General features: G+C 43.5%; 1 protein-coding gene across 1 annotated transcript in view; it reads right to left on the bottom strand.

The window, feature by feature from the left end:
• The window catches only part of HTR4 (5-hydroxytryptamine receptor 4), a 131,936-nt gene extending 110,553 nt beyond the window's left edge, over positions 1-21,383 (bottom strand). The window contains exons 1-5 of the mRNA XM_032594015.1: positions 21,233-21,383; positions 17,891-17,963; positions 14,877-15,008; positions 3,699-3,857; positions 1,458-1,599 (exon numbers count right to left, since the gene is read on the bottom strand). Coding sequence (XP_032449906.1) covers positions 1,458-1,599; positions 3,699-3,857; positions 14,877-15,008; positions 17,891-17,963; positions 21,233-21,383 — 657 coding nt within the window. The remainder of the gene's footprint in view (positions 1-1,457; positions 1,600-3,698; positions 3,858-14,876; positions 15,009-17,890; positions 17,964-21,232) is intronic.
• Between the last annotated feature and the right edge of the window lie 2,092 nt (positions 21,384-23,475).

The following is a 23,475-nucleotide window of genomic DNA, read 5'->3' as shown; positions in this document are numbered from 1 at the left end:
TCCCTTTCGGAAATAAATAAACATTTAAAAAAAAACTTGAAATGTAGCTGGCCCAAATTCAGACATGTTGTATGTGGAAAATATACAAACCAGGGTTTGAAGACTAAGTACAAAAATATATAAACCGTATAGTTAATAATTTTATATTGATGGTACACAGAAATAATATTTTGGATGTGTTGGATAAAATAAAATACACTGTTAACGGTTGATTTCACTCGTCTCTTTTTAGTTATTTTTAGCATAGTTACCAGTAAATTTAAAATCACATATGTGGCTCACATTTGTGGTGAGCATTATATTTCTACTGGACAGAGCTATTGTGTAAAGTCCCTTCCTGTCTCTCCAGGCTCCTGTGACACGAGGTCTGTGAAGATCTGACTCCACCCTCGCTGTCCTTCCCATTGCAAGCAGAGTCTAGTTTCAGACTAAGTGAAAGAAAGCCATGTTGAGACTCAACAGCTGCTGTATCCCCACAATTCACACCCACTTGGGGAATATACACTTACTTAGAAGAACAGTCACCACCACCTCCCCACATGTATACCCACCTACCATATACGTCCACAACCATATACGTCCACAACCATATTTGTCAGGGTCAGAATAATATCCATAAATAGGGAAGGAATATTTGCTGAATCATTAGTTACAGTGAGATTCACATTTCTAATGTCAACCTTAATCATCTGTTTGAACTAGGGAGCTTCATTAGTACCTGTTAATAAGAAGAGGTTCTTTGAAATTCAAAAGAGTGTTGGAATTTCAGGTCTCCCATTTCCTAACAAGAAACCAGTTCACTGAGAGGTGCTTCTGGACCTGCCTGTAATCAAGAGTTCCAGGGCTGCTCAGACATAACAGAGAGTAAAACCCAAGTTTTTGTCTTGGGTTGAAAACTTCTAGCGTGTTCTACCAATTAGCACAATTGATTCTCTGGACTTGTGCTCCCTCCAAACCTTGGGAACCACTAACTAGATCCTTCCAGCATTGTCAGTTCCGCTGGAACCTGCTACCTGGCACCCCTATTCTCAGCACCTGCTAATTATATCGAACTCCTGGTCCAAACTCCAATCTGTCCATGACGATACAATAATGTTATAGAAGGATGCAATTCAGATCTTATTTAAGCGAACAAAGGGTTTCCGTCACAGCTGAACTTCAAAGAACTCTGACTTTGAGGACAGTCTCCTGTATGCAAGAACTTTGGCCCCTTTATTGGACATCTGCACTTTTAGGCTATCATTTACCCTTTATTTGGTAAAAGAGCTCCATTTCTCTTTGCGGGAGCCATCTCATCCCTACGCTAGTCCATGCGGTTGGGATGGCGCTGAGCCCGCTCTTCCCCGTCTCATCTCCAGGCACGGCACATAATCGAGGCCTGCCAATTACCATTTTTACTTCCCCCGGAAGTTCCAATAGAAACGTAACGCAAACCACAATGATTCGGAGATCGTTACGCGGATGCAAACTGGTCCAATGGTCTTTAATTCTTGGAATTTGTTGGCACTCGTGGGCTGGATGACCTTTGTTCTACCTGCATTTGAAGATGACAGGATGAAAGTCTGGACCTTCACGGCTCTGCTACATGGTAGGGCCCCACTGAAGAGGATGACAGAGTAAAGAGACCAATTCCAAGAATATGGTTTGAGGTGCTGGTCCGGCAAGTTGCACTCTGACAGAGCAGGACCTTTCAGTTTGGTGAGCCAACAAATTCTCACCGTTGGTTTAAACTACTTTGAATTTTCTCCAAACTGGAAGAATCCTAACATCACTCGTGAAATATTTAACCCACTACATGGATAATCTATGTTTTCCCTGTACTTCAAAGGCCAGCTTCTCATGAAGTCTCCCCTGCTGATGTAAGCACATTCTGAATTTTCCTTTTATTCTGTCCTTTTCAACAAATAGTCCGTAAGGCACGCCATCATTACCGGATAATGATAATTATCTCACCTCGGAGATCTGGTACCCCCCAGAATCAAGGGAACTCAAAGGTCACTTTCCTATTTCATGCTGAGCTAGTGACAATATTCAACATCAAGTCATTCTTCCTGCTCATTTGGATTCTGTCCCAGCTCCAAACTCCTGGCTTCTGTATAGACCCTGAGACCCAGCTGCCAATTTGCAGCTTTGACTGGTACCCAAATGCATCCCTATGTTTCTGACTGTCTCTTGTAATGACTGCCCCAAGCCTCAGTTACTCTGGGATCAGAGGTCTACCTGACCATTCCTGCTACTTCAGGGACTGTAGATGATTCCCTAGTATATTTTGAGAAATTTCGTTAAGCGCAGTAATCTATACGGTTTTAAATGTGCAACTTCCAGATTCCCCAGGGCTGTGGTCTAAATATTACCATTTGCTGGATTTCCCTGATGCCAGCTCTTTGTTATAACGTCACCTTATGGACTAATCTTTCCATCGTGCACCTGTTATGTTTCCCCAAAGCCAACCTTATCCTAACGGATAAATTTGTCTTCAGACATTTCTCACCAAACTTCAGTTAACCTTTCCAAATATCCCAGCCAAGGCCAAACACCATAAAACCACCATGCCTCTTTACTTAGATTTTGGCATCTTATGATATCACTGTTATCATGCGTTACCCCTGTGTTCACTTACTGCCACATGTATTGTGGGAAAAAATTGCACTAGGAATCAAAACCTCTGGATTCTAATCTGGGCTCGGTCATATACCAGTAATGTGACCTTAAGCACAAAAGAATCCTTTTCATAACCTCGCAAAATTTTATTTCCTTTATCTCATACGCTAGGTTAATAAAACTTGCCCTGATTTGCTGGATGCCATGAGAATTAGATAACAATGCAAGTGAAAGCACGTCGTAAACGCGGAAATACCGTGTAAATAAATTATTAATACGAAGTCTTATCACCAGACAGAACTTTATCTCATACACCTTCTTAACTACGAACAGCCACACATATGGTCAATAGTTGGTAAACACTTGTTGATTCACAAGTATATACTCCTAAAACTCCATTTTAAAACAAAAGAAAAAAAAATGTTTTCTGATAAACCAAGTGAGGGGTTAGCTTAGGAAAGATAGAGATGTGGAAGAAAAAGAAGAGGGAGAAAAACATGGGTGGTGAATGATAGAAGTGTTGGGCGAGGGGAAAGGCAAGAGAGAAAGAGAACGATGAGCAGCGGAGCCACTGGAATGCAAGATGACACCCGCCAGTAACACAGTGGAGGAGGGAAGGAGAAGGAGGAGGAGGAGAGGAAAAGGTAGAGGCGAATAGGAAAATGTGACAGAGCAGAAAAGGCATAGGTCAGTCTTAAACCAGAGCGATCTGTGTGGGAAACATCCAGGGATCGAGAGGGAAGTGAACTCCTTGCTGCCCAGTGACTTTGGGTCAGGTAGGAGAGAACTGGCCATTTGGAGCCATCTGAAGGAGAGCCCAGCATGGAGTCAGCAGCAGGTGCAGACAACGCTCGCTCCATGGGATGAGATGGAGACAGCAAGTGGACAAAAGAAAAACTAGGGTGTTGAACAATGGCACAGAAACTGAGAGAAAGAGTAAAGGGGAAGAAGGAGAACTTAACAGTCCATAAAGGAAAACCTTTTGCCAGACCTAACTATTAAGCTCTTGCCTAATGTGACACAGTCTCACTGTGGTTGTGCTTCTTCACCGAATACCTAATAATCTGGGTTGAATTTAACCAGTTCCCTGGACATACTTAAAAAGAAGACTGGAATTTTCAAGCAGAAGCTGGGGGCTACTTTCTAGGACACCACAGTGGGAATTTTGATACGTGAGAGCGCCTTCAACTTTCTTCTGGCCTCTTAAGGACATTCCTGTGCTAACATTCGAGATCCCCAGCTGATCTCGGTCATCTCTGAGGATGGAAAAGGAGGACAGAGGTAATGGAGCTAGCGGGTTTCTGCTTAGAGAAGAGGGAGAATTCCTGGAGAATGAGACTGTCAAGAAAAAGAGAAAGTCTACCCAAAGGGACCTAATCTCCTGTGAGGGGCCCTGATCACAGAGCACACGGGACCCTCTCTCTGGGATGACACAGGCTCTCTTTCTCAGAGTAGGCTCTCTGTATTGCTGTGACACAACACACTGTCTTCAAAGCCCTTAGCATGGTATTTGGAATACGTGAAGAAAGTATTAGGAACTCATAGTTGTGAAATACTAGAACTAATGATAATAGCTGGCATAGTAGTAGCCATGGCAGATAAGTGACCGTGGTCTTAGGGCTGGGTGTAATATACCACAGCAGTCTAGTGGTGCAGAGGCGGCTGCCGAACAGCAGTCAGGGGCCGGAGCTCAGGAGGCAGACGTCCTAGGTTTGGACCCTTGGCTCCCCCATGTATTAGCTATGTGAACTTGGGCGAGTTTGACTGATCTTCCTATGTCCCAATGTTACTCCATATAAAATGCTGATAAGAGCAACTTCTGCATAGAATAGAGAGAGAGAATGAGAAAATACTTACAAAAGGGTCTAGCTCGGCGCCTGCACTACTGCTCAACGCCTGTTAGCTAGAAATAGCAGGAATGGTGGTGGGGGTGGTTGCCAAGAGGTACATCCCAGTATAGAACATAAAGTAAAGGGAGCATCCACCCCGTCCCTAAAGCTCCCGTGCCATGAGATCGGCAACAGCTTTCCTAGGGAAAGGCGAGGCCTTTTCAACCTCAAGTAGAGAACCAGTGTTCCTTCCAACCTCCCATCTCCTCTCAAATCCCATAGCCTCAGAATCCATAATTACAAGTGAAATTCAGTGTGTGTGAGGGAGGGAGGGAGGCGGGGGATAGAGGTGGTGGCTGTTAATGTAGAGACAGGCCTGCAGTGATAATGAGATCTTGCCTATACAGTTACTGTCGAAACTTCCTCAATTTTAGTTACATTTCTTCCACACTGTGATATGCCAGACAGTGTGCTAGATAATGGGCACACGGTGTCCAGCAGAGAAGGTAGGCACATAAAACAAACAGTTGCCAATTACAAACAGCTCTGACAATTACAAACAGTTGATAACAGCAGTTCGTACACACGGCCCCGGGAGTGTAGAAGGGACACAGGGAAGGCTTGGGGGTCTGCAGGAGATAATTGAGTTTGGATTTAAAGCGCGAGTAGGGAGTTGAGGAAAGACAGGGGATGGGCAAGGTCAAGCTTAAGCTTTAGAAAGATGGCCAGTCATGTGGCAACGAAATGAACTGGAGGTGGGACACTCCCAGTCGAGAGGGAGTTTGGCGATGGTGCCAATCACTCAAAAAAGAGATGGTGAATTCTCATGACAGCAATGACAGGAAGGGTAGGAGAGGGTTGCAAAGTCAAGGTTACATAATTCTAAATAAAGCAGTGCTAAAATTAAGCTAGTGTAAAAAGGTTACTAGTTATTTTTTCCCCCCACAGAGTAAAACCTCAGCAGTTCAACATTAATTGGATAGAAGCATGTCACAATTAATCAAATATGAATTACAGATTTTTTTTTTAAATATGACTAACTGCTTAGGCTTTTTCTTTTGACTAGATGAGATATTTTAAATACCTTTCAAATTCTCTGCGCTTAATTAGCAGCATTGGTCTTCCTGCAAAAAAGTAAAGTGAGGTTATTAAAAGCGAATTTTTTTTTTCCTGAAGTGGATGGGACCTTTCTCTCCGCTGATTTGGTTCCCACAAACGTGCTTCCTGGATTACAAGAAAGTCAATTCCTCTTTCGCTAGTATGGGAAGTCACAACCCTGACCTCAGGCTGATTGCCCAGAGAAGTGATCTGGGAGGGCTATAAATTGTCTCAACAGAGAGACCGGCTGCCCAGCCCTTCTCCCTGACAATCAGGGGTGTCAAACTGGGAGATGCTAGCCCATCAATAACACAACCGTAAAAAAAATGACGTGTTTGAAGTGAACAGACAACCTTCCTGATTCTCAGGATCCCCTGGGGGTGCCTCAATTTGCTTTTCAAAATTTCATCAGCAGTGCCGCGATCAAATTCAGTTCAGCCCCCGGACAAACCATCAAACTATCCCTTTCTAGGGAGAGGATCCGATCTTATCCTCTGCTAAAGTATCAAATTAATTGAAAGCTTTCAACAGCAAAACTTAATCTAAAATTCACACTAATTCAATGCACTATTTTCCAAATACTTGTGCACTCCTTACATCATAACCCTCATGAGTCACAAAGAATTTGTTTACTACGAAAAAGACTGAGCTCAACTCTCACAACTGCACTGACTAGAAATCAAAGTACAAAGGGAACACTTCAGTACCTCCACGTTACCTAGAGAGACACGACAGGTGGCTTGCTCCCATAAGCTTTCTGAGTGTAGGAGATCAGAAGGGGCGTAGTTTCTGACTTTCACACTAATTGTGCCAAAACTTCCTTAATCCTTGCGAGTTAAGAGAATGAGATGAGCGCTGAAGTCTCAAGAAGGAGGAAGCTTCATATACAGGCAGTCTCATTGATAGTAATATCTGGAGAGATACATTCATCTTTCCTTTGTCTAGATCATTAGAGCCTTGGGGTTGGGGGGGGGGGGGTCAACTTCTGTTCTTTTCTATTCATCACGCAGAAATTTGGATCGGAATCTTTCCCAAAACTTTTGCCCACTGGGCTCCACACAAATTTAACCAAATTTCTATTGGACAGTCCACACAAGAATGTCTCACGGTTTTCTACACCTCAACCAGCTCCAAACCAGCCTCTGTTTCCATGCAACCCTACTCCTTCTTCATGGCCAACTTCAAAATGTCCTCTTCTTCTTTCACACGTGATTGGTCACTTTCTACCAGGAAGTCTGCTTACTAACTTCCTCTAGAATCTGTATCCCCTTCCTCTATCCCCTGCTCTCTCAATCTTAGTTCTGGCCCTTCTGCCCCATCCCCTGGACAAGTGTTAAGAGTCTCCTAACTGAGGGGCTTCTGGGTGGCTCAGCTGGTTAATCGTCTGACTCTTGATCTCGGCTCAGATCATGATCTCACAGTTTGTGAGTTCGAGCCCTACATTGGTCTCTGTGCTGATGGCGTGGAGCCTGCTTGGGATTCTCCGTCTCTCTCTCTCTCCACCCATCTCTCTCTCCCTCTCTCTCTTACTCTCGCTCTCTCAAAATAAATAACTGAGACCCTGAGCCCCCACTCCTGACACCCACTGTAACTCAGGCTGCACTGAGCCAGAAGCATCCACCCAAAAGACCTGCCTCCCCTCTTCTGTGCAGACTGATCACATTCCTGGACCTTCCGTACCTAACTTTTTCATTTCCTATTACCAACTACTTTTCAAATGCTGCGCAGTTCTCCTCTTTTACGCATTAAAAAAATGACTTTCTGGTTTTATATAGCTACATATACGGTCTCTCTGGAATTCAACTGTTGAAGGTTTAGATTGCAATAATTATAAATAATGAACAATGGTGACCTTTGAGATAAGGTGAGGCTAAAAATGTCAGCCAGAGTGTTGGCAGTGAGACCTTATTATAAATATGTGTCTATATCTGATATGCGTAAGGGCATGATGGTATTGAACATTCAAAGATGAGTACTTTGTATAAAACCCTTTGCAAGCATTGAAATTAATAAAGCCATTATAAGTTGAGGAGCAAGTGAGTGGGCAGAGGAGAAGGGGGAAAAAAAGATTATTCTTACAGTTCTTTAGAAATGCAAATAAGAACGTTGCCTGAACATCATTACCTGACTGATAAAATGTTAATCATGTAACAGGTATTTATTTAGAAACCTGTTCCAATTCCTTAATTGAAAAAAGATCTTAAATTCAACACAAACCTATTTGCTAAATGGTAATAAAACAAATTCCCAGGGAGAAAATAGCAGGTACTAAATGTCATAATACGGTCTCTAAAATTGAAGACAGTCTTACCACTGTTTTCAAAATTAAAATGACAAAATAAACAATCTTCACAGTCCCAGCAGGCAGATCAAACTCCCTGACCAACTCGACTCTGGCTACAGAAGGAAATGTAACAGTTCAAAATGGCCTCTTTTCAGACAATCGGTATCTGTCACTCTAGTATATGGGGGGGTAGTGCCCAGACTCTCGAAAGGCACACAAGTCAATTTTTAAAAACCTGGATAAGCCAAACAAATGTGTCTGCCTGGTCTTTGAGAACCCAAGTCTGAAAATGTCCAACGACAGACCCTCCATGACACAGAAATCTTTGCACAAGCAAACAAGATCCAGTGATAGACTCTGACATCAAACAAATCTGAGTGAAAATGCAGTCTTTGCCTCTTACTGGAAATGTGACTTTGGACAAAACAACAATCTGTCTCTGCCTCACTGACCTCATATGTAATAACAGGGACCCTTTTGGTAAGTGTCTTAGTTTGGGCTGCTATAACAAGTCACCAAAGACTGGATGGATTGAACAACAACCATGAATATCTCACGATTCTGGAGGTTGAGAAGTTCAAGATCAAGGCACCAGCAGTTGGGGTGTCTGGGGAGAACCCACTTGTACCGTGCAGCCGGCCATTTTCTCACTGTTTCCTCACATGGTGGAGAGTGGAGAGCTCTCTGGGGACTCTTTGATAAGGCCACTAATCTCCTTCACAAGGTCTCCACCCTCATGACCTAATTACTTCCCAAAGGCCCCACCTCCTAACACCATCACATTGGGGTTAGGACTTCATCAGATGAATTTCCCCGGGAACACAAACATTTAGCTCATAACACAAAGGAACCCGTAGAGTTGTCAGGATTAAATGAGATCACATAGGTCATGTATAAGCATCTGAACCACTCTTGTCAAATGATCAAGGCAGCAAATAACTAATTTAATGTTTTTCCAGTATTGTCTAAACCCATTTTTCAGATTTAGACACGTTTAATTAAGTAACATTTTCATCTAAATTACATACCCTTGAGAAAAAAGTTTGCTGTCTTTGGACAGTTAGACAACAAGTTGAAAAAAAAGCCGTGACTTGGGTTTTAGTCTCAGGTTAACACACTTGTTAGCTGTGCGGGCTTAAGAAAAATCACTTAACCTCTCTGAAACCCTTTGTATTTCCTTTGTGTGCTGTGCTTTGTGAGACTTCTAGAGCCACAAGCCCTAGGCAAAGATGCAGATAATGGAAAGGAGCTTGGAAGGAATTGCAAATAATTCTCAGTGTTGGGCATATGCTTCTTGAGTCTCATAACAGCTAATTCTCATAAAGAGGGACAAAGAGATTCCCCCTTACAAAGACTGAATTCCAGGCGACCCTTCACTGCAGACCATGCTCTAATCCTATTAAGCACTGAGGAAATTCTGGCTTGACTGGAACTGAGAATCAAATAGATCTTGTAAAATGTTTTGTAAAATTAGCAACACCTCAATCCCTGCCTCGTTATTTGCACCCACAGATTTACACAGGTTCGGAGAAACTATCTAGAAAAATCTTTGTGAAATTTGAGATTTAAATTAAGATTGGGGATGTTTGGAAGGACTCCGAAAGAACCAAGCTGGGGTGAGGGATGCCTAGATGTCATAAGAGAACGAACCAGATACGCCAGGGCTGACTGGGGCAAGGAACTCAGAAAGAGTGTGTGTGCGTGGCATTCTGAGAATGTGGATACAGTTGATAGCGACATTCATCAGGGCCCAACCCTGCTGGGTGCCCCTGGAAGATGAGTCTTGAGAAACGGAAATGCCGTATTGCCAATTTCTGACACGCTCCTGTCTCCAGCAATTCTCACACAAGACCCACTTTGATCAAGTAAGACACAGAATACATATTCTTCTCACTTTACATGTGTAATCATGTTGATTTTCCGTATCGAAAGGCCTCTGTTTTACCAGAGTCAAGGTGCAACCTTTGAGTCCCAGGGGCTAGTCATTCAGCAGGATATTATTCAGAGCAGCGCCTCAGTGGAACGTTATCACTGAGGCTGCTCAGCTCGCTGGGGAAACAGAACTTCAGGGACACCTATGAGCACTCACTTTCAGCAGTCACCAAAGACCCAAAACACTTGGGCAACGTGAACTCTTGGCAAAAGACAGCTCCCTGCAGTCTAGCAGATGGGGACTCAGAAGCACTGAACTTCAAATGTTTACATCATGAGCTCATAGGATGTGGAGCCCAATGTATTAGGCTCCAGAGCTCTAAGTCCCAGAGGAAACCACGGTGATAGGGAAAAAGCTGTATTGGCCACTTTTAGGCACTCATCTCAACCAGAGGGGAGAAGCCCGAAAACTATGTGTTCCGTACTTCCTTTGCCCCTAGCTTCTGGTGACGTTCTCTAAATGGGAGGCTCAGAACGGGAAAGTGGATTGCAAAAGGGAGAAAGAACCATTTTTTTGCCCAGAATCTACCGGGGCCTTCAGCAGTGAGAGCAGTAGCAAATGGTTCCTTAAGCAACAAATGCAATAGTACAGCCAGCTTCCAGAAGATCCGCGGCTGAAGCAGGGCTCACCGGACCTCTGGTGAACATACCCTGCTTCCCGCCCTTCCAGGGAGCTTTGTGACCAATTACCTGCATCAAACCTCCCATTGCTTGAAATAGATAAAACAGTCACCATTTTCTGGACTGGACACAGACAGATACAGAAGCAGAAAGCAACAAGTCAGAGGTGTTTTCCTCTACACAGAGATCACCAACCAAAGGGTTAGTTGCATATAAAGGACAACTGACTAAACCGAATAGCATGCAAGACGAGGGGTCAAAGAGACACAAGGAGACCGAGCCCTAGATCCTTCAATTCCCAAACAGGAATGTGCCTAAGTTTGTGGAAGCTTCAGAGTAAAGAGAAAACAGTGCTGGACAGAGTGCAGAAGAGCAGCAGCCTCATCCCAATGAGGACACTGATTGAGCCTCAAGACTGACGGTCTTCTATCACCTTTGGAAGCCTCAGTTTCCTCGCCACGGAATGGGCCCAATCAGGGACAGATAATCAAAAAATCTCATGGTCGACCAATTAAATGGAGGCTGAATTTAAGCCATCGAGAAACTTACGTAGTGTGGCAATTGATTAGCCGTCCCGGGGATAATACAAGCCTACAGCTCAAGGTTACTGTGGCGACTAAAGACGACATGTAACCGATTGATCCACGCGAACCATGAGTGAGATACTATGTTAAGAACCTCACCTACTCTGCTTCTGATCCTCACAAACACTCCATTCTCAGATACCCAAGTGAAAGGCTCAGAAAGATTACATAATTAGTTCAAAGTCATACGGCTAGTAACTGGGTAAGCCAAGACTTGAACCTACATCATTCTGCTTGCCCAAACACCATACTCTGGCATCCTGGGGGCTGGCATCTTGGCTGAAGTCCTTGCAGCGCCTGTACTTTGGAAGCTGTGTAGTGTGACAAGCAAGTTAGCTTGGCTCCACATCAGCAGATTCATACCCTGCAAGAGACCAGTGCTTCAGAAATGTAAATATGCCGTCCTCCCTCCATCCTTCTCCCGGGCTCCAGCCTGATGTCCTCCGTGACCTCATGAGGCACAGGGAGTTTCACCACAGGGTGAGTGCCCGTTAATATTTGCTGTGCTCCTCATCTAATCAAAAGACCAACGGAATTATCACCATTTTATCAGTCAAGCAATAAAGTTGAGTATTATTCCCATTTCCATTTCTAAAGCAACATAAAAATAACCCCTTTTAAATGGTACCCACTCACTTTCTCCTTATATGCTAATGCGTGTCACAATTTCAAAGCCTGGAGAGAGATTTCCTGCAAAACATTTCACTGCCTTAAAGCTTCCCATATTCACAGCTCCAACTGCCAAGTTACAAACAGGAGTTAACTCTGGTTCCAAGTCAATTACCTATTGATAAGTCTTTAGGGCAGACAACTTGTATACATGGATTTCAAAGGCTATGTGGTATTTCAAGGCGTTAGAACGTTTGGCATCAGAGATTCTCACGTCACCCCCAGACTTCAGTGAATCATATGTATCCTCACCAGTATTAATAATCAAACCCAAAATCAACTCCCTTACTTTAAAAGTTGGTCTTTCTCTTTGCTAAACTCAGATCATCTCAACAAATTCTTGTAGTCACATTGATTTCCAGTTAATTGAATTTCCTCACTTGAAGTAATGAGTTGCAACTTAGCCATGAATTTATTAATCCAAAGCCAGCTACTCACCTTTGTTATGGTTTTTAATTAATTCTCTCACATATGTAGAGCAGGTGACGGCATTTACATCAGGACTATGCAGTTTATATTTTAAAATACTCAGCTTTTTGTATTTATTCAGACTTTCTGTGTTTTATACACAAGCCTGCAATTTTGATCTTCTGTTCAAAAATGTTTAGCGGCTCTCCAACATAAGGCGTCAAGCCGTACCGAGGGCAGAGGAAAGAAGGGTTCTCTCTCCCGCCCGGAAAACTGGTTTCTTTTTGGGTTCCTTTCTCCCTTTCTTCTTCCCTCTTTCCTTCCTTCCCTAAAGTGGCTAACAAAAATAAACAATATAAAATATTGTCAAGGAAGCGAAGGAAACAAGAGGAAGTGACAAAAAGAGTTGGAAAAATAAAATAACGGCATGTCAGAACCATAGTGAGTGCCTGGAGAGCTTCTGTTCTTGCTAGTGGTAATTATAAACTTGACTCTGAGTTTCCTAGAAGCTCTAGCAGAAGGAGAGAAATGCTACCATTTTTCGGGAACAATCTGGTAGTTACAACAAAACAAAGCAAATAGCATGGGCTAGCTCTGAAGTCAATCAAGTCAGTAAGTGATTCGGGGTATCACTAAGTAGTGTCATGAGCTTAGAAATAGCACTGGGGTAAAACCCCACCAGGCTCACTGCCCCAGCACAGGCCGGTGATGTTCTACAATAACTATTGATCGTAAAATCACCAAAGCCATTGTTTCCAATCTCTTTTCTTCATCCCTTCAAAAACAATGCAAGCTGCTTCTTCCAGGGCCCCAACAAGAAGCAAACAGACCATGACACAACATCGGGTGAGTGTCAGATTGTTTGGAAAGAGCTGCCTGCAGACCGCTAAATTTGTGAGACACTATTTACCAAAGGAGAGGATTGTCAGGCACGTGCCTCTCTATCCGGCTTTTCATCATGAGTCTATCTATCCTACATCGACTGCTCTCTGCAATGGACAATGCTAAAGAAAAAATACTGAGAATGTTTCTCATATTTCTTTTAAAAATTTTTTTTAATGTTTATTTATTTTTAAGAGGGAGAGAGAGAGAGAGAGAGAGAGAGAGACAGAGAGCAAGCAGGGGAGGGGCAGAGAGAGAGGGAGACACACAATCCAAAGCAGGATCTAGGCTCTGAGCTGTCAGCACAGAGCCCAACGCGGGACTCGAACCCACCTACCTTGAGATCACGACCTGACCTGAAGTCACTCAACCAACTGAGCCACCCAGGAGCTCTGCTTTTTATGTTTCTAAAATCAGACCTAGTATTTCTTTTTTCAGTCCTACCTTATAGTCCACAGAGAATATAGCTCATTGTATATGTCACTGATAGGGTTCTTTTGTTGCTGTACTAAATTATATTTATGCAATTGTCTTCTAGTTAGACCAGGAGATTCTTAAGAACAGGCATGTACTGGGGTGTCTGGGTGGTTCAGTCAGCTGAGCATCTGACTCTTGATTTTGGCTCAGGTCATGATCCCAGGCTCGTGGGATTGAGCCCTGCATCAAGCTCTGCACTGAGAATGGAGCCCGCTTGGGATTTTCTCTCTCTCTCTCTCTCTCTCTCTCTCTCTCTCTCTCTCTCTCCCCCCTCCCTGCTCGTGTGCTTTCTCTCTCTCTCTAAACAAAAATATATTTAAAAAGAATAGGTACTTACGTTAACTCTTCCTGGCACATGGTTTAGATGTTTAATCAATGTACATGAAACAAATGAAGAAACTCTCACTTGCTTGTATTTACACACGGAGCAATATTATTTAAATATCACAGAAATATACAACTGCTACAAAACAAACAGTATTAGAAGTTGGTCATATTTTGGCTATATGGCCTCCATCTCCTCTTCCTAAAAATCACCAACTTCTTTGGAGAGCTTAACTTTCCTCCATTTTATGTCATCTCCCTGAGTGGTACCTGCTTCCTCTTATAAAAGCTGGACAGCATGCGATCACATGACTTAGCTCAGCCAATCAGCTGTCACCTCCCAGGGCTCTGCCTCTCAAGTAGCATATGGAAAAAGGCAATGGTTGGACATTATCCATGATGCAGTGATGTCCTGACCAATTCTTCCTAGCTCTATGAGAACTCCCAAAGTTCTTGTTTATTCGCAAGCCTGGTGGCCCACAGCGTTCTCATCTTAATTATTTGACCCTGTACATACGTTGTGGCTTCCCCAAAATTACCTTTGAACACATTACCAAGTTAGTTTCCGATGCTTGTAGCCAAGAACACTGATAGATGTACAATGGCACGGATCAAGCTTAATTAGCAAACCCAATTAAAGGAGACCCAGCAAAAATAAAGTGGCCAGTATGGCCAGAGAAAATACTTAAGTGTTAGACATTTTATTTAGCCCTAGATATCAACTAGGACCCCTCTGTCCCTTGATACCTGGGAAAAATTGGCCAGAATCTCTTAATTCTACAGCCCGTAGAACTTTAAGATTTTCACTCTGATTTCCTGCCATGATTCTCCTGCCATGTCTATTCTCCATCCTATGCCTTTTGAGTGTTCATTCTCGGGGCGCCTGGGTGGCGCAGTCGGTTAAGCGTCCGACTTCAGCCAGGTCGCGATCTCGCGGTCCGTGGGTTCGAGCCCCGCGTCGGGCTCTGGGCTGATGGCTCGGAGCCTGGAGCCTGTTTCCGATTCTGTGTCTCCCTCTCTCTCTGCCCCTCCCCCGTTCATGCTCTGTCTCTCTCTGTCCCCCAAAAAATAAATAAACGTTGAGTGTTCATTCTCATACACGCATTCTCCCTTCCAAACACACTTTCCCAGACAGGAATGTCAGCCCTCTCACTAATACACACATACGCATTCATGGAACGTATCTGTGGTCTAGTCGAGGCAATGTGATTACGTGACCTTGAGCAGGTACCACTTTGTTCCTTAGTTACCATGCACTGCACAATGGGGATGACAGTGACATGAGCCTCACAGGGCTGCCTAAAAATTAAATGGGATGTTACACATGAAGTTCACAGTGCATGTATGGTAAACCTTCAACTCTCAGCTCCTAGCCAAGCCAGAAAATTTTCCTAACGAACTGGAGCCTGGGAGAGGGCAGCACACACACCATACATAGGCACTTCAAACAAACAAACAAACAAACAAAGATTCGCAACCTAACTTCCCTCAAAGTCCCTCACAGCCACCATGCCATTGGCTGGTTCACGCTTCTCTAAGCAGTGCCCCGAAGTCCTCTCTTCTCTGAATCTTTTCTCTTGTCCAAACTCCTACCTCCTTTTTCACCTATTCTCCTGTCTTCAGAGCCAGCAGAAAAATTTCTCTCCCATACCAGGGTCCTGGGCTCTTTGCCTCTCATTTTATGTGGGCACTTCACAAACTGAAGATATTTCCTTACCAAAAAAAAAAATAATAATAATAATAATAATAATAATAATAGTAATAGTGACAATTTTTGGTTTCTGCCCTTAAAATAATAAAATTTTCTCTCTCTGTCCAAAAAAATAAATAAATAAATAAATAAATAAATAAATAAACGTTGAAAAAAAAATTTAAAATAATAAAATTTACCCCAATTACGCCTAGAACATTGGTTTCCAGACCCTAGTCATTTGCATGTTACCCTTATAATTTTTTCACCATCTTTTATTAATGAATATTTTTAAATTACACAATATTTTTCCTTAAACAAACTTACTTTTAGATTTTAAATGAATGTAGTTTAAAAGAAAACTATATTTCACCACTATAAGTGCCCAAATAGTATTACTCACATGGTAAGAAGGTTACCTTGAAATAAAAATTCACTTAAAAAAAGACATTCATGTACCACCTAAAATCATTATGTATTACTAGTGACACATGCATCACAATTTGATAAATGTGAGCCTAAAATATGTCCTTTATTATGAACATCCAGAGGCTGGACTGAGGAGGGTATGGGTGGAAAGTCTGTGCATTTGTATGTTACTGATTGTGTGGGTAGAGAGTAGGCGTGAGTGAGGATGCGCATATGTCGATGGGATCAGGTTAGAAATGTGACAGAGAGGACGGTCCAGAGATACGATTCTGGGGAGTGATATCATCTTGTATCCTCTAGGATTGTCCCACAGCACCCGGGAGAATGGCTAGTGTTCATTTAATTGAACTATAACCCGCTGCTGGAATCCAACGCTGCTATAAATAAATGTTGAAACACTGGAAATGTTAGGGATCATAAAATCTGAACTATCCAAAAAGAAGCTCCTTTTACCAAAGGAGGCAGTTGGAGACAGTGTCTGAAAGTTAAAACAATGTCATAACTTACAATCATTGATACTGCTTGCTCCCTTTGGGCTTTTAACAAAAATTAACAACACTAAAATTGAGAGTCTCCAGATTCCGCTCCGCTTTGTCTGTACAAACAATGTCACAGACTTTTGGAGGGAAATGCAACACAAGGCACCAGCTTAAAATTCTGGGTTAAAGTTCTAAGACTCGGCCTCGAGTCAGTGTGTTGGGTAAGGAACCCAGTCCAGGGAGCTTCTACTGCAAGTGTAAAATGTTTTACTGCTAAATATACAGAGCCTTTGTGCCTATCTAGGTAAACTAGAACACAACCGTATTTGAAATATATGCAGTAGACCACCAATGGCTGGGTGATCAGCGAGTCTTTATTCAATATCCACCATGTGCCAGGAACTACGCATGAGACACATTCTACCCTTAAGGAATCCCCGGGTTTGGGGTGATAGTAACATCTCTGCAGCTTGAGTCACCAGAGTTCCTGTCAAGATATTTGACAGCTCCCTTTTATCGTGGCATTCTACTATATCAAACACAGAAGCACAGTGCCTCTCATCTACACCTGAAACATGCTTTCCTATAGGTCTCGAGTGAAAAAAGCACGGCCCTCATGAGTGCACCAGGAACGTATTTTTTTTAGAATGTCTTCCAGCGATTGATACGTATGGCTAAAGCTCAGCCCCGAATGCCAATTCATAACATTTAAGCCTTACTGAATACAATTTTCTTCCACACTATTTGATTGTGCCAAATAAAATGCCAGCAAACCTTTAGAGAAAATCTTCCTTAGGCGCCATCCTATTATCTGATCTCTAAGAGTTGCAGGAAATGACAAAATAAAACCGTTTAGCTTTATGTAGCTATACCATGCAGTCGTCACGTCACGTGATCTAATGACCTGGCTGGAAAAAAAAGAAGCGGGCAGACTAGAACCTGTTATGAAAAAGCTATTTGAATGCATATCTACAGTGTAGATGTACAGAGAGACGTTCTTAAGCTATTTTTACCCTACTTAAATACATCTCCATTCTTCCTATTATAGAGATGAATATCTATTTTCATGTCGCACCATCTCTCATAATGCAGACTTTTAGCATAAGCACCTAGAAATATTTACAGCCATATTATATTTATCATTTAGGCAGAAAGGAGGAAAGAACCCACAAATCATCAAACAGCATCACATTCGTGATTACACATGAAACACTGAAGAAAAGCCACATCTGGGGGCACCTGGGTGGCTCAGTCGGTTAAGCGTCCGACTTCGGCTCAGGTCATGATCTCGCGGTTCGTGAGTTCAAGCCCCGCATCAGGCTCTGTGCTGATGGCTCACAGCCTGGAGCCTGCTTCTGATTCTGTGTCTCCCTCTCTCTCTGCCCCTCCCCCGTTCATGCTCTGTCTCTCTGTCTCAAAAATAAATAAACGTTAAAAAAAAAAATTAAAAAAAAGAAAAAAAAAGAAAAGCCACATCTGCTGGATGGGTAACTCTACTACAACAGATTTTTCAGAGGCCTCGTAGTTCAAACGGCCATAATTTACGGCAGCATAATTACAGTCCAAACAGAAACACAACATACCTCACATTCGCATCAAGTTCGTCCATTACAGGAAACACGCATGGGTGAGTCGGACTGCAGTGCCCACAAGGTCCTATAATGTGGAAATTAAAAAGAAAAAAAGTTAGACAATGAGTTAATGTTAGAAAATAAAAGTCTATGCTAAAGGGAAGAAATTGCTAGATAATCATGGCTTCTTATTTATCGCGACTTTTGTTTTGTGGAGTATCAGAAAGTATTTAGTCAACCATACTACAGCAAAGAGCTATTGACGTACTGGAGTATGACACAGCTGAGTACCGCAAAGTGGCTTTACCATTTTACTAATCTGGACATTAAAACACATAGGTACTTCTTTTTACTCCATGCTAATCAGCGTACTTTTTGTTCTTCCTGGAAACCCAGCTTATTTATGTGGTCTGCACTAGGGCATTAGCTAATGAGAAAACAAGTTGCTACACTGTTATGATTAAAATGGTGTATTCCCTAAAATGGTCAGCCATCATGTTTCCTATGAGGATTTTCAGGGTTGTTTTTTTTTTTTTTTAACACTTTTTGAGGGTAGGCAATCATATATCCGTTTGAAAATAAAAAAATCGGGGCGCCTGGGTGGCGCAGTCGGTTAAGCGTCCGACTTCAGCCAGGTCACGATCTCGCGGTCCGTGAGTTCGAGCCCTGCGTCGGGCTCTGGGCTGATGGCTCGGAGCCTGGAGCCTGTTTCCGATTCTGTGTCTCCCTCTCTCTCTGCCCCTCCCCCGTTCATGCTCTGTCTCTCTCTGTCCCAAAAATAAATAAAAACGTTGAAAAAAAAAAAAAAGAAAAGAAAAGAAAAAAATCTCTTGAGAACTGTCTGCCCTGAAGAAACTTGATGGTCATGCACATACGTACACACTTCCAGAGGGGCCCATGATTCCTTGAAGGACACTGATGAACCCCAGGCTAAGAACTCCGACTTGAAAGGCAGTTAACTTCCAAACTACCCAAAGTTCCTCTGGCATGCGCTCTCAGACCTTGTACACTTCACTGGGCAGGTACTCACTGATCCACCAAGTTGGCCCTCTTCACTGACTGTAGTTTCCTTTTTCAGAAGAATTCCTATGTTCGTATCACATTTGATCCACACCATGGCGAATCAGAGAATGTAGGGGCAGAGCCTGATCTGCTTCTTTGGGGGTGACCCTAAGCTGGTCTCTTTTTTTCCTTTTAAGCTTCACCATCTACTTCTCAGTAAACAGACGGATTGGAGGAGATGATCTCCGGGTTCACTTCCAGCTCTGACATTCTCTAATTCCATCTGCTAGTTTTCTAATCGAATCTTATCAAGAAGAAACTATAAATCTATTTATCTGCACAACAGAACCATGAAACTCAGCCTGGGCCCTTGGATGCTTTGGTCAGGGTGGACCAGATACGTTTGCCTGGCCGCCAGGAAGAGAACGGCAGACCACCGGAGCTGGAACGGACGTAGATTTCTCTGGGTTTTTCAGTGTTTGTTCTTTAATGCCACTAAGATTAGCGGGGACTCCCATGGGCAGTTCCTGGTCTGGGCCAGGTGTGGGGAGGACTCAGCCTCCAAGACTCTGAACCCCCTACTCTGACCTAAAGCTAAGTAGCTCTGGCCACTCCGATCTCTTTTACATTTTGAATCTGGAATAGTCTTTTTTTTCCCCCCGTCTTATTTATTTATTTTGAAAGAGAGAGAGGAAGAGAGAGAGAGAGAGCAGGGGAGGGGCAGACAGAGGTAGAAAGAGAGAATCCCAAGCAGGCTCTGCATGGCCAATGTGGAGCTCGATTCGGGGCTCGAACTTACGTATGGTTGAGATCATGACCTGAGTCAAAACCGAGAGCCAGATGCAAAACCGACTGAGCTACCCAGGTGCCCCAGAATCTGGAATAATCTTGTATCGGAAATATTTGAGTACAAAGCCCTAACTACTGCAGTGACAGGGCTCTATCCTCCTCCCTCCTCTACCTAAAATCTTTCTTGAGGTGACCACATCCCTTCCCATGGCTTACAATAAAAAGCATTTCAGGGATGCCTGGCTGGCTCAGTCGGTGGAGTGTGTGACTCCTGATCTTGGGGCTGTAAGTTTGAGCCCTGTGTTGGGTGTAGAGATTACTTTAAAAATGTTTTTAAATAAAATAAAAAGCATTTCAAACTTAACTCTGCAGTTCCCACTCCCAACACAAAAACCTCATCCTCCCCTAGTGTTTCCCATTTCGACCCACGGCCCCACATTTACCCAGTGACTCAGAACAAGTGACTCTTGTTCTCACACCCTGCAACCAAACTGTCAGCAAGTTCATCCTATTTTCTAACTGACCCCTCATTCCAACTTCTTCTCATTCCCTCCAGAACCCGGCCCCTGGTCCACGCCACCATATCTTTTCTTCTGATACCGCCATAACCCCACAACTGTGCTCCTGCTTGCTGCCCTCTCATCTCTCGTCCCCACAGCAGCCAGAATGCTACTTTAGTTTACCTTATTTTGTTTTGTTTTACATTTGTTTATTTCTCTTCAGAGCGAGTCAGACAGTGGGGGTGGGGGAGGGGCAGAAAGAGCAAACAGGCTCCTGGAGGTCAGCACGGAGCCCAACACGGGGCTTGAACTCAAGAACCTGTGAGATCATGACCTGAGCCAGAACCAAGCATCGAACGCTGAACTGACTGAGCCAGCCAGGCGCCCCCCAGACTGGTAGTGTGAACATGTAAGTCGGATCATGTCTTCCCTGAATAAATGTGTCTCCTAGTCTCATTTGGAATAAAATGCAAACTCCAGACCAACTAGATCCTACATTATCTGGCCCCACCCAGCTCCTCACCAAACTCAACTTCAGCCATGCCCCACCCCCGCAGTGCCCTTGAGCTCACTGGTTTTGCTACCTTCCTTGGCCATAAAAGCAGGTTTTCACCCGAGGGCCTTTTCACTTGTTGCTTTCTCTCCGCTGCTCAACTGTCACTTCCCCATAGAAGTCTTCCCTGATCGCCCGAGTAAAACTTCAACCTCATTTTCCAAAGGCTTCTATTTTCTTTATCGACTCTTTTTTTCTCATTAGCACTGACATCATATATACTCAGTTGTTTCTTCATTAGTAATCGGTCGTCCTCACTAGAATAGTGTCGGGAGGACAGAGTTACATCTGATCACTGTTACATCCTCAGTGCCTAGAAAATTACCCGGCATATTATATTGTCTTCGTAGATACTTGTTGAGTCAAATAAGTAGTGAGTTTCGCACATGAAGAAACTGAGGTTTGAGAGTTCATGGCTTTCCAACTGGGAGGTAGTCTCTGGACCACCCCAGGGTACACTATGGTCATTTTTAAAAGTAGGGAAAAGACCACCTCGTCTTGTTTAGTCACCTTTTACTATGCGCTCACAAGTGCCAACCGCCGTCACTTTCCTCTTCTTCCAACCTCTTGTCCCTCCTGTTACAGGAAGAGACAGCGGGCCCGAGAGGTTAACGCACTTGCCAAAGCCACAGAGCCGGCGCTGGGAACAGAACCCAGGCATGTGGCTTCCAAAACCCAAGCTTTGTTTTGTACAGTTCTTGTCATCAGATCACACTTCCTTCCACTGGAAGAGAAGGAATCCCTCTTTCTCTGCAAACAGTGCTCTGAATTTCCTTTCTGGAACCCTGTTTCTCCTGCCTCGGTCCCAAGCTCCAGTGATGAGCACAAGAGCAGCACTGGCCAACCAAAACGGCTCACTCCCTGGCCACAATTCTCTCTAGGAAGAGTCTCTCTTTTCCCTAGTGTTGCCAGACCATTAAGACTTTCAGTTGGAAGCTACTGGTGGCATCATTGCTACTTCGTGGAGAGACCTTGTCTGAGCATGAAGCTAACCCCAGGGAAAGCAGAGTGAACTTGAGGCTTATGACCCGGCGGTGTCTTAAGACAGTTTTGCATGTGAACTTCCCAATTATTCGAGCCAACAAATTCCTTTTTTTCCCTCTTAAGCCAGTTTGAGTCGGGTTCCAGCCATTCTTTGTTACCAAAAGAATTCCTGAGTAATACACTAAAAAAATCAATATTGTATTTGTATACAGATTAGAAGGAAGAAAAACTGGCACTAAGAAAACCAGTTAAAAGCTAGCTGAAGTTCATCTGATTGAAACTGCATTTGAAAATGTTACAACACGGGGAAAACCTCAGATATTCATAGCAATGTACATTGTTACCTCCTCCTCATCGGAAACCCAACGAGCAAATTGAAAATGACTGCCATTTAACAAGCCAGTGAGATGAGACAGCCTGCATTTTGTCAGAGAGAAACGAACAGGAACAAAAGATAAATTGGTGATTCGTATCTATCCTGATTTGATTAATCTATCACAGTCCACTATTTTCTACCATGCTCATCAGGGCTAACTAATCAGAACCGTGATTACAGGGACACTTCTGGAAGATCACGTAGAGTAAGAGGGATGTGCAAAGAACATAAAAACGATGTTTTTATCTTACATACTCACACTTCTGGCTCCTTCCCAAAACACTACCTAGCCAACTAAAGACACAATCAACTGAGAGCATCTCCTATGCCTGTGTATAGTTATGTCACTTCTAAAAGTCCTGCCGATTTGAAATTCAATTAGACCACATATACGTGTGTGCGTTTTAATGACAGTCATGCTGCACCCTTATCTGAGGGACAAGGGGTGATACCCCCCATATTGGTCTCCTTCAGAGAAACAGTCGTACATTGTTGTAACCAGATACAGAGCATGGTGAGCCTCAGGAAAGGGGTGGAGAAGAGAGTCAAACAGAACCTTCTACCAGGTGAAGTCCAAGTGAAGATCTCAGTATTCTCTCAGAGCTAGGGAGGACAAGCTCAAGTAACCAGAATGATTCTAAACACTTTATCTGTCACAAAAGTCAAGCTACAGCAGCATACAACTCGGTCGGATTCTCTGGAGATTCTCTTCCTTGTTGGGTACGTTGAGACTGGATCCTTCCTTAAAAAAAGGAGGAGGAAGGGGCGCCTGGGTGGCTCAGTCGGTTAAGTGCCTGCCTGTCGGTTTCGGCTCCGGTCATGATCTCACGGTTTCGTGGGTTTGAGCCCCAGGCCGGGCTCTGCACTGGCAGCACGGAGCCCGCTTAGGATTCTCTCTCTCCCTCTCTCTCTGCCCTTCCCCCACTCACGCTGTCTCTGTCTCTTTCAAAATAAATAAATAAACTTAAAAAAAAAAAAAAAAAGGAGGAGAAAGAGGTCATCTTACTTATGCCACCCAATGCTCATTCCAACCCTTGGTTTTCCGGCTTACAAATTGTAAGTAACTAAAGGACAAACCAAAAGGTAAGTACACCCCATCTTTACCCTTGTTCCTTTACTCAGGATATCCTGAAAGATCGCTGTGGAACAGTCGTTAATGGTTAACAGAAGGTGTGTCGTTGCATCCCTATTATGAGAAGGGCTCACCTGGAAATAGTCCCCGCCTATGGAGTGAACGAGCCACGCGGTCTGGCACAGTGCCAACGTCTGCCAACCTGGAGCTCTGTCAGAACCTCAGCTTGGCTTTGCTGCTCTTTGGGTGTTGGTTTTTTTTTTTTTTTTTTTTTTTTTTTTTTAATCTCTGGGTTTGATTGCATGGGCGGATATTCATGCA

This window comes from Lynx canadensis, chromosome A1 (assembly GCF_007474595.2).
Source record: "Lynx canadensis isolate LIC74 chromosome A1, mLynCan4.pri.v2, whole genome shotgun sequence".
In the NCBI taxonomy this organism is placed as follows: Eukaryota; Metazoa; Chordata; class Mammalia; order Carnivora; family Felidae; genus Lynx; species Lynx canadensis.
The sequence above is the reverse complement of the archived record's forward strand: the minus strand, read 5'-3'. Positions and strand labels throughout refer to the sequence as shown.